Here is an 18,130-nt window from a genome sequence, read left to right on the forward strand (position 1 = left end):
TGAGGCCAGAAATTTTTCACATCACTTGCTTCTTTTGTGCTCTGGCCACAACATTTTACATCCCTCTCTCAAAAGCCTCATCACCTTTTATCATGGGCTCAAGTCCAGGATCTTGTCATCTGTACCAGGTCTGCGTGTGAATGAGGATCCTTAAGTGCAACTCCTCTCAACGTGTAAATCTATTAACTAAGAAAATCCGTTATTTGCCTCCCCTCCCCCAAACACCCAATATATGAGAAAGGGATAGAATTATTGTACCAGAACTCCCATTCGAAAAGGGGGTTGGGGGAAATGGGGGCATTTAAGAGCCACTAATCCATGGCAATAAAATTATGGTCAGGAACTACACAAATGATTGCCTCTGCAATGTTCTAAAGCACCAGAGGGCACCCATTCCATGCGTTACATACTACTTCCCAACCAAGGCAGACATCAGATGGCCATTTTTCTAAAAGCACAATATCAACTACCCTCAAGAATTTAAAAAATATGCATCTACTTATGTATCACATCATCACATGTGTCACATATGTCTGCCAAGGCTAGAGAGAGCTCCTAGGGAGAAGAAATATAATTAACTCCATGGTATATTTAAGCTTTAGTCATTTTGCTTGTAAATTAGCAAACCTAGGCTACAGTTAGACATCGTTTCTTCACTGAGATTTTAAAATTACACTTTCTCAAAAACAAGTTTCATCTTCTGTTCTGCCCCACACATTACAGAGAAGCAACCAAGTAGGACTTAACCTTTTATTTTCTAAATTAAATATTTATTTATTTGGGGGGGGGGGGAGAGAGAGAATGCATGTGTGCACAGCGGAGGGGCAGAGAGAGGGAGAGAGAGAATTCCAAGCAGGCTCTGCACTGAAAGCACAGAGCTCAACGCAGGGCTCAAACTCACGATCCCATGAGATCATGACCTGAGTCCAAGTCAGACACTTAACCAACTGAGCCACCCAGGCACCCCAGGACTTAATTTTTTAAAAGCTCCAATATCTGGGATCGTTTTAGTTAACATTTACTCAATTGCTGAGCCATACCTACTTTTCTTTAGATCAGTATTTCAATTATAGTCTGTAATTTTTTTTTTTAATTTTTTTTCAACATTTATTTATTTTTGGGATAGAGAGAGACAGAGCATGAACGGGGGAGGGGCAGAGAGAGAGGGAGACACAGAATCGGAAACAGGCTCCAGGCTCTGAGCCATCAGCCCAGAGCCTGACGCGGGGCTTGAACTCACGGACCGCGAGATCGTGACCTGGCTGAAGTCGGACGCTTAACCGACTGCGCCACCCAGGCGCCCCTAGTCTGTAATTTTTTAAAAAGTCGATTTATCCAATCTCTACATCCTGTTCCCTTGCACTTTAAATGGGCAACACTTTACACTTTGATTCGATTTCTTTCAGTACCCAAAGAACATTCACATTTTATGTATTTTTTTTAAATTTTAGTGTTTTATTGATTAAAAAAAAATTTAATGTGTATTTTTGAGACAGAGGGAGACAGAGTACGAGTGGGGGAGGGGCAGAGAGAGAGAGAGGGAGAAACAGAATCAGAAGCAGGCTCCAGGCTCCGAGCTGTCAGCACCAAGCCTGACGTGGGGCTCAAACTCACAAACTGTGAGATCATGACCTGAGCTGAAGTCAGACACCTAACTGACTGAGCCACCCAGGGGCCCCTGTTTATTTATTTATTTTAAAGTTTATTTATTTTGAGAGAGAGTGCACGTGAGCTGGGGAGGGGCAGACTGAGAGAAGAGGAGAGAATCCCAAGCAGGCTCTGCACTGCCAGCATGGCAGAGCCTGACACAGGGCTCGAGCCCATAAACCGTGAGATCACGACCTGAGCCAAAGTCAAGAGTCTGACGCTTAACTCACTGAGCCACCCAGGCGCCCCAAACATTCATGTCTGAACCAAACAAGTCAAACTATGGAAAATGCAATTCTGAAGCTGTTCTGATCACTCTACATCTAATCCCTGGGGACCCATGATCTAGATCAGTCATTCTCAATGAGGGGTGATTTTGTCCCCTCAAGGCATCTTTGGCAATGTCTGCAGATATTTTTGTTACAACTGGGGGTTCTATTGGCACCTAGTGGGTATAGACCAAAGATGCTGCTAACAATCATCCTACAGGACATGGGAAAACCCTCCACAATAAAGAATTATCTGGCCCCAAATGTCAATTTTGAGAAATCCCAGTCTAGATAGACTTCCATTATGATTGTGTTTGATTGATACAATGTAACAAAACACACTTCAAACACCAATCCCAAGATATCATCAGAATCTAATTACTTACAGCCACTCATTCAATAAACATTTATTGAGTAATCACCATGTGGCCAACTATGGAGATAGAAGGAAAGAAAATCACTGTCCTGGGAAATTTTCCAGGGGGGAACAATGCACAAACCCCAGGCCCTTGCCAGAAAATTCAACACTGTTATAAACTCTTCTTATTAAGAGCCTAGTTGAGAGAAGTGAGGGGTGAAAAAAAATTTTTTAAGGTATGCAGTCCATTTATGTATCTAAGTTGAAGAAGTCATTGAATTAAGCTAGATGATATTTGGATCATGTTATCTTACGTCCTTGAAGAAATGCCCTAAGTTCCATGTTAAAGTTACATTCTCTTTCACTGAAGAACACCGTTAAGTCATGACAAACCCATTGCTAACTTCCCATAACAATTTTGTACCTACCACTCAGTGCTACCCATGTGAAACTATGTGTAAATTTCTTTTAGAAATTAATATTGGAGGGTTTCTTCTTCTCTGATGACAACTATATAACTACTTCTCTTCAGCCTGACTGCTAAATCACTTACAGAGCTACATTGGAGACTCCTCTCTACCAAGTATGTAGGCCCTTAAGCCTGAACATTTGTGTAACTCCCCATCTCTAACCAAGCCGGGCTTAAGAGGTATTTCTACTTTCCCTGTTGTGGATCCTCTGGTTGTCTATAATTTACTGGTTATTTGTACTTTAAATCATTTTATTACATCTGCTCTTGCCATAAGTTGCCTCGATTAATGTATAAAATGTGGGTAGGTATGAATAAAATTAAAAGCAAGGAAGAGTGACAGAAAACAGTTACAACAGTAGCAGGGGGACACATGCACTGGAAGCCTTGACAGCTTGAACAGGATCCATAATGAAGGCAGTGAGGGTCACAGAACGCTTCCTGAAAGAGCTCATGACTGAGCGGAACACTGACAGACTAGATTTCACTTAAAGAAAGAAGATAGGAGGGTAAGGAAATGTTCTAGCTAAGAAATAAAAGCAAGTACCAAAGCACAGAGGTGAGAGAGCGCCTTGTGCATTCAAGGAATGCAAGTGGTTTGCTTTGGCAAGAACAGCGTCTGGGCAAGCAGTGAGATGTGACACGGCAGAGGTACTCTGGATACTGCACTAAGGACTTTGAACTCTGGCCTTAAAAAGCATGATTAGGAGTATGAGGCCAGTGAGGAATTTATTGCAGTAACACAGGGAAGAAAAGATGACCTCCACGAACGATGACTTCACCAGTTTCCATAGACTTCAGGCATCTTTAATAAGTACGACAATCCCTAAAACGGATTAGAAAAGAATCCAAATCCTTTCCTTAGCCTGTTCCCATCCCCTTACCAACATTAACCTTTTCAACATCACCTGAAAAAATGGGGTCATCCACCAATAGGTATGAGAGGAATAAGCCAACAGTCTTTGGACAAAACCATAAGAATCCTGATTCTGAGATTGCTCATTCTCCATTGCATTGGATATCATCTGGACTTACAGGCAACTCTAATAAGAAAAACTAGGAACTCTGATAGCTGTTCATCTCACTTAGGACAGGCAGCAAGAATCTGTTATGATTTTATGTCTCCAATTGTTCCAAACACAGTTTCTAATACAGAAATAAAACTATTCAGTGTCTCAGTCCTCGGCTCATTTTGTTTCACAGAGATCTGCATTTCCGAGTTCTCGGACTCCAACAGCAGTTCTGTTAGGAACAGACACCCAGTGTCATCCTGAGCACTGAGATAGGCTTTCCACGGGTGAGCCCCAGCCCTGCTCATTGCGATGGTCTGGATGTTCACTACTTGTAGGGCCATCTGGAGGGTGTCAGGATGGACTGCTCCCCGCCAAGGGAACACCTGCTGATGAGCAACTTTCAGGCTAAACCAAGTTTTCTCAAAATACTCAGCAGTAAGCTGGCAATTGGGGACTAGCACGAGGGCTCCAGAATCAGGGAGTTCTTGTACCCTCTCCTTGTTCTCTTCAGGAATCAGGGGACCTAAAAGAGTCAGAAAGCTTCTGTAAGAGATCTTCTTAATCTACAGGAACTATGTTTTCTATCTAGATTTCCAAAAATACACAATGTGACTTTTATCTTTGGATACATCATTAAAATCACCAACTAGGAACTTCTTTCTTGCTCACAAAGACTTCAATTCAGGCAACAGTCTGAGATATAGCTAGGATACCCTACTTTCTACCAGTCATTACAAAAGATAAAGAGTTTTCATGATAAGATCTAAAGTAAGGACTATTTTTACCTGAGGTGGCAAAGCACGCAGTGTCAGGAAGCTCTGGGCCCCGACGCTCTGCCCCCTGGTATTTAGAGATGGTTGCCCAGCGGGCTTTGCCATAGACTGGCACCAGCGTGTTGAAGTCCGAGGCCCAGCTATTCACAGGTCTTTCTGCCTGATCTTCCAAAAGTCCAAGAGAAGGGTCAGATTTAGGGCTACAGAGGATCTGCTTCACTTCATCAATGCCGGCTAAGAGAAGGCGGTAATAAAAGAGACCTCGGTCTCGTACTGCCATATTCTTTTCTTCCTCTGAGGTAAGACAAGAGACTGTGTTAGTTACAAACAAAAACCAAAACACTCTTTCTATCCTGTGCCAACCACAACAGGGAAAACAAAAGGAAGGAGGGAGGAAGCCCCAGAAAATCATTAACATTGTCTTCTTGGGCACCAGACATGACTCACCCAACAGTGTAAGCTGTGAGGGTATTTACCATCTGACACGGCAAGCGCGACTCCCTTGGAAGAGCCTACCTATGCAGTAATGTAACAGGCGCCCCAGCGTGTCCTGGCACTCGGCGGGCCGGGAGAGGAAAAGGCGCAGCAGTGCAGTGAGCAGCTCCATCGTCACAGCTGGAAACGTCTCTGACTTCACATTCTCCACGAAGTCTTCCAACACATAGGGAGCATTGGGAATTCTCTCCCCATGGACACCAAGGAGCCAAATAAGGGCCTGTTTCCCCTAGGGAATGAAGGGGTAAGAGCAGGTGCTCAACATTCGGCTATCTGAAACACGGTGGCAGGTTCGACTTCCCACCCCCGCCCAATGGCAGCGGAAAAAGCATAATCCTACATTTACTTCAACTCGCACTGCATCGATCCTCCACCCAACACCACTCTTTACAACAAATACGAACAAAATGCTGCCACACGAAAGGAGACTCAAGACTCTCATAGCCCGTGTTGGTTAGGTAATAAGGCTTTTTCAGTTAGGGGGCCTCCGCCCCAGTCTAGGGTTTAATGTATCGGTGGAAGCAACTGAAACACTCCTCTAACCCACTTCATGAAAGTGGTAATTGACCTAGAGTGCAAATCAAAGTAGGTAGGCCTGTGGTGAAGCCCAAATATCTGTTAATTCCACAAATGATTCTGATTCTCATTCCAGCTGAAAACTCCATTGTCTAAGCCTCTGACTCAAAACTGTTCAAGAGAACGATGATATTAAAGCATCTTTAATAAAAACCATAGATCAATCTCCTGTTTTTATCTCTTCTACCCTATCTATACCCAAAAGAGAATCTGAGGTGGCAGTCAATTCTAAGGATAGCCACATTCAGACTGGGTAGAAAGAAGAATTAGATTCCATTTCACAGAGCAGGGTCCCAAGCATTCCCCTTCTGCCTGTTAGTAAAGGAGAATTACCATCTACCTCGCTATCTTGAATGTTCTCCTCACAGCCGGGCAGGGCCTGACACACAGCTTCCGTACACTGAGGACACAACCAAACCAGGTCTCGGAAAGTTTGCACCACCACTACAACACAGCTCAGGATACAAGAGCACAGGATTAGAGGCTCCACGCAGGAAGGAATCTTAAGAGAAGTCACATATTCAGACTAGTTTGCTAGATGAAGTTCGGTAAAATGGGTGTTGGAGGGGTGGTCAACGATTATCTGAGAAATGTCTGACACGGGCAATAATTTCTTACATGAATGCTGCTCCTTTTGGATCGCTAGGAGGCTAAATGAGCTAACATGTGCAAAAGCGCTTGGTAAAATGTAAAGCAAATGTGGGGTCATGTTCAATGATATTCTGAAGACGGTGTAAATGGAGCCACCAGTGTTGGAACTAGGGTGAGGCAAACAAGGTGCTGGGGGTGTAAAATTTAAGAAAACATGCAGGGTTAGCACTTGCACGAACCTGAGAGCGAGTGCCTCTTTAAATGTTTGCATCCTGGGTACCTTGCTTGCCTCACCCCAGTCCCAGCCCTGGAAGCCACTGCTGCCATAAAGCAGTAAGAGGGTAAAGCTGGGGAATTAACAAGCACAGCATCCTAGAACCCTTCATTATGTACAGAACAGCCTTGTAGAGTCATGGCAACCTGAAAACCCCCTACCTGTTAGATCTATGGACCCTATGCTTCTCTGATGGCAACAGACGATAACGCAAAGAAAAGTTTAAACCTCTATGTTACTGAACAACAAGCATTTTGGGGGGGCAACTACTACAGGGCAAGCAATTGACAAAAAAAAAGCAAAACAAAAAAATGCTCAAAGGGTAGCCAGCCATTACCTGTGGTGATGTGCTCTTGTCGAAGCCCCAGCAACTCTGTTAGAATCTGCACACACTGATCTGTGTAGGTCCTGGCAATACCACCTACAGAGGAACAGAAAGCACAGAAAAGTGGTAAGTCACATACCAGCACCTCGTTCTAAAATAATTTCCCACCAGCCAAACATAAGAGGACCAAAGATACCTTAAAAAAAAAAAAAAAAAAATCACACTTTGCTTGATCTTCCCAAGTTTGGTAAAAATGATTTTTCCATTGAACAACGTTGAGAACTTTCAGTAACAGAGGTATTCACGTGGCAGCCAGACACGAGGCCACGGCTTGGTACAGCACAGCTGCACAGGAGTGTCCCTGCTGGGAACCCTCGACAGTAGTCTCCTGACTGCAGGAGTTCTACGCTCTCCTCTTTGTTCCCTCCTCTTGCCCCTAAAAATAACCAATCTTTATTCTCATAGGACGGTTCCTTCTCCTCTTCCGCTTGAAGCCCTCCAACAAAACGTAGCTCCCCAGCTTCTTTCATTTTGTGAGTCATTCTGGCTTTTTGAATTCCACACAGAGTAGTATGAAAAAGCCTGTGATATTTAGGATTCATTCTGCGCCGCTCTGCACTGAGCACGATACACAGCCCATAGTAGAAGCTCAATAGACAATTGGTCAATTGACACAGGACGTTGAGTCTGGAGAGCTGGGTTCCAGTCGCACTTCAGGAACTACGTGACCTTCTGGCAATAACCTTCTTGTGCCTGAGTTTCTTCATTTCTAAAATGAAGCGCTAACCCTTGTCCACTTTTCCTGACTGCCTCCCAAGACCGTGCTAAGATGATATATGGGAAAGCATTCTGGACAGCACTGTAAATTTTAGGTACTATAATCTGAGTTACCTGTAGCCTCTATCCTGGCAGATATGGCAACACCAGTGTTGACGAAAACACCTCCCCCCTCACTCCTTCTGTGGTCACTGACTCCCAGTTCTTTGGTGCATGGTAGTTTGTCTCTGCCGCAAGATTCGTTCCTGTTTATTCCCTATGGTTCCACAGCTTTCGGGCTGGCCTGAGCGCTCAAAAAGGAAAAGCGGCAGATACCTACCTATGGCAAAGATGGCAGCCTGGGCAAAGTCGGCTGACACATCGGTACAGTAGCCCCGGAGCTCCTCTAGCACCTGCTGCACGTTCTCATCGTTCACCAGCTCACACAGCACCTCCACCTTCTGCAGCTTGATGTAGTGCGGCTCCGAGTAAGAGCAAAAAAACTTTTTGTAGTGGCTGCTAAAGTGACCCGGCAGACTATGCAAGATCTGACGCACGTGACAGAGGGCAGCAAAGCAGAGCTCGCGGCTCTCTGAAGAACAGGCGGCCAGCAAAGGTCCCTTGACTTGCACAAGCACGTCGGTTTGTACGTGGGGGAATTTTTTTGCCAAGATCAGAAAGAGTTTCGTGGCTCCCATCACCACACCTGGGCTACTGCTCTTGAGAAAGCTATCCAACAGATTGAGAATGTCAAACAGCTCCTCCTCACTGCGGGGTTCGTAGCGTAGCAGAAAGTTCAATACTTCAGCCTGGCCCCATTGGTCCAGTTTTGGCATTCTGTCCAAAAAAGGAAAGCATTATTTTAGCAACCAAATGACGACCATCTCCGTGCAACTGTCACCTGTTCATCAAAACAAGGAGAGAATTCTTGAAAACAGGTTGTGCCATAACAGAATTATTCTTTTTAGGTACTATTTAAAGTGAACACAAAACAGGCTTTAAATTCCAAGAGGAGTTCACAGTACACATTCTCACTCATCTAAGGCCAAAGACCGTGATTGCTATACCTAGATCCAGATTCTTTAAGACAACACAAATGCCTTAGTTTGGGGGACATAATGATCGTAGAGGAGGACAGAAACTATTTCCACAGGATATTTCTGCCATCTCTCTATATGACCAAAAGAAACTAAGACAAATAAAAGAATATTCTCTCAATAAAATATGAGGAAACTAATAGCTACTGTTAATTTTACTACTCTATAGAAGTTGTTCAAGATGTCCCCTTAATCCAACATATCAAGACCCCACTAGGATGCAGATCTCATCATAACAAAAAGAGGACTGAGGCATCCAAACCGATTTAAGAGATGGTGGGCGATGGGCTTGTTGATGACAACACCTCCTTCCTGTCTCAGAATTTCCTCTAGAGACCTCAGGCAGTTCACAACCACAATTGGATCCTGGTCACGCAGCAAACTGTATAATTCATTTACCAGGGCACCGTCTATAAAAGAGCATAAAGATCTCAGATAAAGAACAGTTTCAGAGTCACAGGAATAGAACCAGGACAATAGCTCCAGGCAGATAAAGCTGAACTTCTCCGCTACAAAAATAACAAAGGCAATAATAAAATGCAAAGCACACAAAAAAGCCATCCCCAGACTGTTCTAAGTAGCTAATGCAAAGGATCTCACCTGGGCTCCAAAGAAAAGACTTCTCCAATCTCAGAAAATACCAAGCCAGCCTTTCTACTTAGAGACACATACAGGGGTGCCTGCGTGGCTCAGTCGGTTAGGCATCTGACTGACTCTTGATCTCGGCTTAGGCCGTGATCCCATGGTTTATGGGATTGAGCCCTGAGTTGGTGCAGAGCCTGCTTAGCATTCTTTCTCCCTCGCTCTCTGCCCCTCCCCCACTCATTCTCCCTCTCTCTCTCTCTCACAATAAATAAATAAACCTTAAAGAAAAAAAGAGAAACAAGTACACAGCCACATTACTATTTCCTACCAAAGCCACGTGACCTTTTCCAAAGTCAAACATATAACGGAGACACAAAAAAATATAAATCATGATGGATTACACTGAAACTTACCCACTTCCGAGTCTCCGTGAAGATTATGCATCTTGGCACAACCAAGGACTGCCACCCTCCTGACATATGAAGCCTTATCTCGCAGACCATTGAGAATAGGCTGTTGGATGTATTCCTGCACACCAGGCATCCTAAGCAACACATCCTGGAGTCAGCCAGATCCTAAAACACTAGTTTTGACATAATTCAGGCCCTATGCCCTTAACACAGAAGGTTTGGTAGATGTTTGAATGTACATCTATCATGTCATAAAAAGTTAGAGAAAGCCACTGGCCAAACTTAAAAAGTCATACTTGACTTTTCATTTGGACTAACACTGCATGGGCAACAAAACTATATGTCTACATAACTGTTTAGAAATCTTTAACCAAAAGCACGAACTATCTCAGCAAGAGTGAGGATGTTAAACTCCCTTTAAGGAAACCATAGGACATAGTTTTTCAAGCCTAAGCAATGGCTGAAAACCTGAGTTCAGGTTACAACTGCATGTTCCCCATGATTAAGAAGCTCAGATAAATTATCATCATTAAAAACCTGTCCCATGATCTTCCGAATACATCAACCACTGATAAACAGTCCTGGAAAAGGGTACTCACCTGAGACTACACATGCTCCGTAATGCCAGCCCCCGCACCATTGGATTGGGATCCGAACAGTCTTTGCACAGCGTATTAATGGCCAAGAGAGCCAGATCTGGTTTCAGGGGGGCATAGGTACACATGTACAGATAAACCAACTTCTTCTGAACAATATCTACGGTGGCACTGGCCTTCACCATTTCCATGAAAACACCAGACATGTCCAAGCCCTGAGTCATGTGCCTAAAACCAACACACATAGCAGGAAGAAGTAAAATACATGATCCCCAGCCTATAACAACAGGTGTTTTACCTATACACATCCCGGTTATCCAACTAGATTATGAGGAAAGCAACCGGGTCTACCTTGTCTATCACATTGCACAATACTTCACACGATAGGCCTACAATAAATTTTCTTCTATTCATTCAAGAAATAGTTATTGAATCCCTGGAACATTCCAGTGAAATTCAGCTTCTACATTCCAGGGGTATGCTCTGGGGTCATAATTTCAAAAAAAGCATGGTCTCAGATCTCTAGCAACTCAAACCGTATTAAGGAGCAAGACAAAAACACCACTAATTACAATATGATCGGTAAGTATTAAAACAGAAGTAACAGGGGCGCCTGGGTGGCTCAGTCGGTTGAGCGGCCAACTTTGGCTCAGGTCATGATCTCACGGTCCGTGGGTTCGAGCCCCGCGTCGGGCTCTGTGCTGACAGCTCAGAGCCTGGAGCCTGCTTCGGATTCTGTGTCTCCCTCTCTCTGACCCTCCCCCGTTCATGCTTTGTCTCTCTCTGTCTCAAAAATAAATGTTAAAAAAAAAAAAAAATTAAAAAAAAAAAAAAAAACAGAAGTAACAGACAAGGTGCAGTGGGGGATCAGAGGTCTAATACTGCCAAGAAACCATAAAATGTTTCCACAGAAGTAACACTTTAGTTGAATGAGCTGGAATTTGTCAGGCAGGTGTAGTAGACAGGTAATGATAGATGCTATAAGGCACATAGGCATCAGCAAGAATGCTACATTCTTTTGAGAGTCTGCAAGTAGTTGTGTTAGGGTGCTCTTTGGGTACTATAAGAAATTTGGACTTTATTCTGTAGATCAGTTTCTCAAACTATGGTTTCCTACAGGAGTCAGATGGGGTGTCTGTTTAAAACGCATATTCCTGGGTTCCATCCCACCCTACTGAAAGCAGCATTACTGGACTGGATGAAAACTTTGATTTTTCTTTTTCTTTTTTTTTTTTTTAAAGCACTGCAAGGGACTGTTGTGCATACTAAGTTTGTGAACCACAATTGCAGGCCAAGAGTTATATACATTCAAATTCATGTTAGAAAAATTCTACTTGAAATGAGGCAAGGTAACCTATTAGCAAGCTACTGCAATTGCTTTGGTAATAAAACCAGAAGAACAGGACCAATAAAAAATAAATACACAAAAATTCGTTAAAAAGAGGATGGATGGGGAGCTTGGGGGGCTCAGTCGATTCAGCTTCGACTTCATCTCAGGTCATGATCTCACGGTTTGAGTTCCAGCTCCAGCTCCGCGTGGGGCTCTGTGCTGACGGCTCAGAGCCAGGAGCCTGCTTCGGATTCTGTGTTTCCCCCTCTCTCTGCCCCTCCCCCGCTCACGCTCTGTTTCTCCCTCTCCCAAAAATAAACACTAAAACATTTTTTTTAAATAAAAATAAAAGAGGATGGATATTTAGAACTGTGTATCCATACCATCTGACTTGAGAAGTGAAAATCGGGCGTCATCAAGACTGAGTCCCTCCCTTGGTCAGCTGGATGGTGACATTCAATCAACCCAAACATAAGTGGAAGAGCAGGTTTGGGGAGAGGGGAAGGATGTAAGGTGCTATTTTGCAGGTCTTTGAAGAAATGTCCAAGTGGGAATGCCAAGCAGCAGGATATGTGGGTCTGAAGATACAAAGGGGTTTCTGTACTAGATTCTATAGATCTGGGGGAGGGGGGGAGGCAGCAGTGTAAGTTCAAGACATGGGCGTAACCACCCCGCTGAGTAAACGAAGTCAAGGAAGTCCCACAAAGGGAGGCTGCGACGGCCATGCAGAGAAGCAGGAAGCCCAAATCCTAGCCTGCCCTGAGTTCATTCACTCTTTGGGAGCGGCCGGGGGTGGAGGGCCGGGATGGGGGCTGCCACGGGGAGTTCGGGCGGTAGGGGATACCTAATCACTCGCTGGATGACATTCCGGTAGCGCAGCCTATCCGCCTGAATGTGAGGGTTACACAGAGCTTTCTTCAGCTCCTTCACCACGTCCTCGGAGCCAAGGTACGGCATCGTCCACAGTCGCGGGGCAGTCCCCGCACACCCCTAGGTAACTCGCCGGCTCCTCCCAGCCCTGACGTGGGAACCTGGGTAAAGCAAAGGTCAGTCAGCGGCGACGCGAAAGGCGTGATCTCGCCCCAGCCTCGGCTTCCCCGGGGCCGGAGCCCAGGCCCCAGCACACTCTCACCAAGCCTCTCCGCGCCCCGGCGAGCCCCGAACAAGGCTCTGTGGTTCCTGCCCGGGACCTGCAGGCCGGCTCGCGGCGCCCCGACACCTCTCCCGCTACCTCGAGGCCCTCCGCCCCATTTCCAGCCGGGCCGCCGACAGTCTGCAGACCCCTCCCTCTCCAGTTCCAGCCCTTCTTGCGCCTCCGCGCGGTTGCAGCCAAGGATAGGCCCAGTCAAGCTTTCTGCGGAAGTCCCGCCTCCTTGAGGCCGACCGCGCACAGCAGCTGCCACTCACCTTCTCGCGGCCAGCGCCTAGCGTCGCCCGGACGCCGACCTTAGGGCGCCCTTCCCCCCACCTCTCACCTCCAGGCGCAGCCGCGCGGCTCCCTCTGGTGGAGGCGCTGCGGGCCGTCGGAAATCGGCTGCTTCGGCCTGTCTCCGCCCAGCAGCGCGCGCTTTGAGTGCCCGGCCTTGGCCCCGGCTCCCGCGCGCGGGTAGGAGTGGCGCTCGGCCGAGAGTCTTTGGCGGTTTGCGATTCCACCCAGGACTCGCAAGAGCACGGCCACTTCCTTTTTCTCCCCACGCTAGGGACTTATTCCTCTACTGGGCTGGCTTCCCGTTAGGGGTTCTGTCCGCGTTCTTGCCCCAGCGTGACTTTCTTCAGGGCGTGGTTGCAGGAGCCTCACGCGGCAGCTCCGTGCCCATGAAGATCTCGCTGGTGACCCTCCAGCCCCGCCACCATGAACGGGACCCTGATCCCCCATACGCCCATCGCGGTGGACTTTTGGAGCCTGCGCCGGGCTGGTTCCGCACGGCTCTTCTTTTTGTCCCACATGCACTCGGACCACACCGTGGGTTTGTCTAGCACCTGGGCCCGGCCCCTCTACTGCTCCCCAATCACTGCTTACCTCGTGCATCGTCACTTACAGGTACGGGGGTGAGGGGGGGGGGGTGCTGGAGTCCTCTGAGAGGTGGGCCGAGCAATCTGGGTGGGGATTTCCTATCTGTCACAGCCTCAGACTCGTAGGTTAGGGACCAGGAGGACCGTTTTTTCCAGTGCGGGAGTTGTTTGAACCCAGAAATACGTCCTTAAGCCCAGAATGGGAGTGTGGTTTCTTGACTGGCTGACCTGCGATGTTTCAGCTATAAGTTGGGGAGATCTTTTGGTCCAGCCAAGGAAACTGTACCTGTATTTTCATATAAGCTAGGCCAGTGTTTCCTAAACTTGTCTCAGAAGAATCCACCTAATATGCTGGGTGACTATACACATTCTCCAGTACCCCCTCCCCCATTATCTCCCCTCCCCCGTCTGATCCAGTAGATATAGCTGGTGCAGGTCCTGGAAATCTGGTTAGAATTTTAACAGGTGCCCCCAAGAGATTATTATGATCAGATAGTTTGAGAGACGCTGCCTAGAGTGTTTTCTGGACTCTTTCATTTAAACTGTAGAAAGGGCGGGAGGGAAGAGTGGGGATTTGGGAGAATCTCTACTACAGCTTCTGCTACAGGGTGGTTTAGGATGTGGTCAGCTTTCCCTCACTTGGGTAAAGGGGTGATTCCTAACCCAAGACAGTATCGAGGAGAGTTTGTGTTCAGTAGAATGACCAACTTTCCCCCCAGGTATCCAAGAAGTGGATCCGAGCCCTGGAGGTTGGTGAGAGCCATGTCCTGCCTCTAGATGAAATTGGGCGAGAGACCATGACTGTAACCCTCCTGGATGCCAATCACTGCCCTGGCTCTGTCATGTTTCTCTTTGAAGGATACTTTGGAACCATCCTCTACACAGGTGGGCCTCCTAAGGGGTCTCTCCCACCTTGCCAGACTAGATACTACTTTTCTTGAGCAGCCTTAACTCAGAAGTCTGGAGGCCTCCTAGCTTCATCCCATGTGAGCACAGTGACCTTTCTCAACTGATTTCCCATGCTTTATGGGTCCAGACCTTGTAAAGAATAATAAAAACAGAAGCAGAATGGAGACATTTCTAAAAAGAAGCTATACTGTATTAGTGCCAGACTCCCTGACAGTTTTTCCACAGGCTGGTAAGCAAATGTCCATCAGCTGTTGAAAGTGAGAGAGGCTTGGGGCACTTGGGTGGCTCAGTTGGTTAAGTGTCCGACTCTTGGTTTTGGCTCAGGTCATGATCTCACGGTCCGTGGGTTTGAACCCTGTGTTGGGCTTGGTGCTGACAGTGTGGAGCCTGCTTGGGCTTCTCTGTCTTCCTGTCTTTCTGCCCCTCCTCTGCTGCTCTCTCTCCCTCTCTTTCTTTCAAAATAAATAAGTAAACATTTTTTTTTAAGTGGGAGGGGCTCGTCTTCTATACTTTTGTCTCTGACTCTCTGCCCCCCATGTATTCCTCCAGGTGACTTTCGGTATACACCATCCATGCTAAAGGAGCCAGCCCTGAAACTAGGGAAACAGATCCATACCTTATACCTAGATAACACCAATTGCAACCCAGCCTGGGTTCTTCCCTCCCGACAAGAAGCTGCCCGCCAGATTATCGAGCTCATTCGAAAGCATCCACAGCATAACATAAAGATTGGTGAGTGGTTTCCTTTCCTTTTTCTCTCACCGAAAGCTAGCGAATCTTGGGTTTTGGGAGGGTTTCACGTGTCTTTTAGGTCTTCGTAGATGTCCCCTTCTCCGTGAAACCTACCCTGACCACCTTATTTAAATGGCAATCTTCCAACCATCTCTACTCTCATACTCTCACATGCCCAACTCCTGATCTTCTGTAACCAACTGTTTTATTTTTTCATAGCACTCATCACCTTACTCTTATCCATGCTTCAATCCAAGCTATTACTTATTGTTTGTTCTCTCCTTCTCTTGACACACACACACACACACACACACACACACACACACACACACACTCACACTCCTTGAGAGCATGGATGGAGGTAGGAAGAAGTCTTGTTTGTGGAACAGAGAGGCAGCAGCCGGTATGGTGGACACGTAGTGGGTGAGGAGGCTGGAAAGGCAGGAGGGGCTGAAGTGCTTGCTTGTAAGCTTCAACTTGATCCTAAATGTAATCCCAAATGTAACTTCATCCAAATGGTTACATTTGGACAAAAAGCTGTTGAAGGTTTTTAAATAGGAGAGGGCCAATATTGCACTCATCACCTTACAATGTATTCCACAATTTACATGCTATTGTATTTGCTTTTTGTCTCCCCCTGCTAGAATTCCACAATGGCAGGGCTCTTTGCTTTCCTTATGGATATATCTCAGATGCTTAGATTAATGCCTGAGGAGGCAATCAATAAACCTTTGTTATCTGAGCAAGTGAAATTTATCAGAACGTAGATATTCAAGTGATTGCCGAGCTTCAAATCAGACACATCGAGAAACCAACTGTGTGTTCTAGCGATTCCACAACAGCATAAAACATTTTGGGGCCTTCTAACTGGTACTTATGCTTTCAGCATCTCCTCATGCAGGCGATCCAGTAACACTGCTGTCATTTTTTTTCCCTAAGGCCCTCCTCAGATCATAGTATTCCTGTGATTAAAATTAGCCATTTTCCTGGTGCAAACTCTTTAATAGCTCTCTTTCACTTACAGAATTAAGTTCAAGCTCCTTAGCAATATATACAGGCTCTCTATCATACAAGCCTTGCTTACCTCTCCTGTGTCATTTCCTGCCAGTTCCTTGTCTGCACTTTAGTGACACCAAACCACCCCCTTCCCCTGCCAGGTAAACTTACACCTGTCCTTTAGGACCGCTCAGTGGCCATTTTCAGGAAACCTTCCCTGTGATCAACTGGTAGATACTTTCCTATGCTCTCATAATAGTGTGTGCATGCTTCTAACATTGCTCTTGACCACACTGTGTCTGGGTCCCCATGTAGATTACACTCCTTGAGGACTGAGGCTTGTGCTTGTTTTCATAGTGCCTCAACACCACGTAGATGCTGTCCTTTGTTGAACTGAATGAGTGAGTGGATCCTGTGTGAAGCCCTCCTCCATCCTCTATGTATCTCAGCTCAAATGCCACCTCCTCCCTGATACACTCCCTGATTGCCCTGTTAGTTTTGTGTGTTTTTGTTAAACATTTGGTTGATTTATTAGGATTCTCCAGTATCTTCTTTCTCTTTCATCCCTTGCTTTTCCCATTCCCTTTGACGTCGTTCAGGACTCTATAGCCTGGGAAAAGAGTCGCTGCTAGAGCAGCTGGCCCTGGAGTTTCAGACCTGGGTGGTATTGAGTCCTCGGCGCCTGGAGTTGGTGCAGCTTCTGGGCCTGGCAGACGTGTTCACGGTGGAGGAGAAGGCCGGCCGCATCCATGCTGTGGACCACATGGAGGTCTGCCGTTCTGCCATGCTACATTGGAACCAGACCCACCCTACCATTGCCATCCTTCCCACAAGCCGGAAAACCCACAGCTCCCACCCCGACATCCACATCATCCCTTACTCAGACCACTCCTCCTACTCAGAGCTCCGGGCCTTTGTGGCAGCACTGAAGCCTTGCCAGGTGGTGCCCATTGTTGGTCGGCAGCCCTGCAGGGACTACTTTCAGGACAGCCTGAGCCCCAGGCTCTCTGTGCCCCTGGTCCCGCACTCTGTGCAGCAGTATATGAATTCCTCCTCAAGAAAACCAAGCTTGCTCTGCCTGTTGTTAGAAAGGAGACTAAAGAGGCCGAGAACCCAGGGTGTTGTGTTTGACTCCTTTCCGGAAACTGCTGATCAATCTCAAGGTGACATGGACTCGCAGGAGGCCAAGAATGACAACCTTTCTGGGCACCTCGAGAAGCAGGCTTCCCACCGTCCTTTGCAGATCAAAAAACCGTTGCTTCCGGACCTCTGCAGCAAAGAGTGGGATGGGGCAGTCCCTTTCTCAGAGTCCCAGAAGATGGTGACTGTACTGAATGCCCCCTTGAATGTGTCAGTGCACTTACGGTCTACAGATGAGGAATTTATGTCTCTAGAAACTGGGGAGGAAATTGGTGTGTGGCCCCACTCGGTCCCCAGGGGAAACCATGATGGCTTAGCAGCCACAGGGAACCAGAGCACTTGGACGGGCCAGGATTGTCCCCTGACTCACAGCAGCGAGGCAGCCCCTCTCCTGGCTCCTGAGTTCAGGGGCCTGGCACTGAAATACCTTCTGACTCCAGTGAACTTTTTCCAGGCCCAGTTCTCTTCCAGGGGCTTTGACCAGCAAGTGGAAAAATACCATAAACACTTGCTGAGGTACAGGGAGGAGAATGACACCTTCGTTTGATCCAACACCGTGGTTGTAAAGATAGTGACCCATGGCTGCTGGAGAGACTTTGTTTTGGGCCTTACTTTTCTAAAAATATTTTTTTTTTTTACATTTATTCATTTTTGAGAGATAGATGGAGCACGAGCGGGGGAGGGACAGAGAGAGCCGGGGAGACAGAATCCGAAACAGGCTCCAGGCTCCGAGCTGTCAGCACAGAGCCCGACGGGGGGCTCGAACTCACAGATCA

The 18,130-nt window shown here is 46.7% G+C and overlaps 2 protein-coding genes across 6 annotated transcripts; one reads left to right on the forward strand and one right to left on the reverse strand.

Annotated features, from left to right (window-relative positions):
- Positions 1-2,298: 2,298 nt before the first annotated feature.
- AP4B1 (adaptor related protein complex 4 subunit beta 1) lies at positions 2,299-13,230 on the reverse strand. Of its 5 annotated transcripts, none has more exons than XM_040471355.1 (11): positions 12,972-12,991; positions 12,409-12,595; positions 10,238-10,462; positions 9,642-9,772; positions 8,906-9,053; positions 7,887-8,383; positions 6,803-6,886; positions 5,941-6,044; positions 5,046-5,253; positions 4,542-4,823; positions 2,299-4,279 (listed from the first exon to the last, which is right to left on the reverse strand). In XM_040471355.1, the coding sequence occupies exons 2-11, from the start codon at positions 12,519-12,521 to the stop codon at positions 3,852-3,854; spliced, it is 2,220 nt and encodes a 739-aa protein (XP_040327289.1). In that variant the 5' UTR covers positions 12,522-12,595; positions 12,972-12,991; the 3' UTR covers positions 2,299-3,851. The 5 variants fall into 5 exon arrangements, with proteins under 5 accessions (XP_040327289.1, XP_040327288.1, XP_040327291.1 ...); XM_040471354.1 differs by lacking the exon at positions 12,972-12,991 and adding an exon at positions 12,697-12,938; XM_040471357.1 differs by lacking the exons at positions 12,409-12,595; positions 12,972-12,991 and adding an exon at positions 13,225-13,230 and having other exon boundaries at positions 10,238-10,243.
- Positions 13,077-18,058, forward strand: DCLRE1B (DNA cross-link repair 1B). Its single transcript, XM_040471360.1, has 4 exons — positions 13,077-13,605; positions 14,297-14,462; positions 15,036-15,218; positions 16,814-18,058. The coding sequence occupies exons 1-4, from the start codon at positions 13,417-13,419 to the stop codon at positions 17,899-17,901; spliced, it is 1,626 nt and encodes a 541-aa protein (XP_040327294.1). The 5' UTR covers positions 13,077-13,416; the 3' UTR covers positions 17,902-18,058.
- Positions 18,059-18,130: the final 72 nt, after the last annotated feature.

This window comes from Herpailurus yagouaroundi, unplaced genomic scaffold (assembly GCF_014898765.1).
Source record: "Herpailurus yagouaroundi ecotype Mexico unplaced genomic scaffold, PumYag 77, whole genome shotgun sequence".
Lineage (NCBI taxonomy): Eukaryota > Metazoa > Chordata > Mammalia > Carnivora > Felidae > Herpailurus > Herpailurus yagouaroundi.

Excerpts from the sequence above, each read along its gene's own strand:
- AP4B1 (XM_040471355.1), bottom strand. The coding sequence starts at position 12,521 with ATGCCGTACCTTGGCTCCGAGGACGTGGTGAAGGAGCTGAAGAAAGCT. Across the intron at positions 8,384-8,905 it reads GCCCACCATCTCTTAAATCG|AATGCCAAAACTGGACCAAT; the intron begins GTTTGGATGCCT and ends TTTTTTGGACAG. Across the intron at positions 4,280-4,541 it reads TGCGTGCTTTGCCACCTCAG|GTCCCCTGATTCCTGAAGAG; the intron begins GTAAAAATAGTC and ends TGACTCTTTTAG.
- DCLRE1B (XM_040471360.1), top strand. The coding sequence starts at position 13,417 with ATGAACGGGACCCTGATCCCCCATACGCCCATCGCGGTGGACTTTTGG. Across the intron at positions 13,606-14,296 it reads TCGTGCATCGTCACTTACAG|GTATCCAAGAAGTGGATCCG; the intron begins GTACGGGGGTGA and ends CTTTCCCCCCAG. Across the intron at positions 14,463-15,035 it reads TGGAACCATCCTCTACACAG|GTGACTTTCGGTATACACCA; the intron begins GTGGGCCTCCTA and ends GTATTCCTCCAG.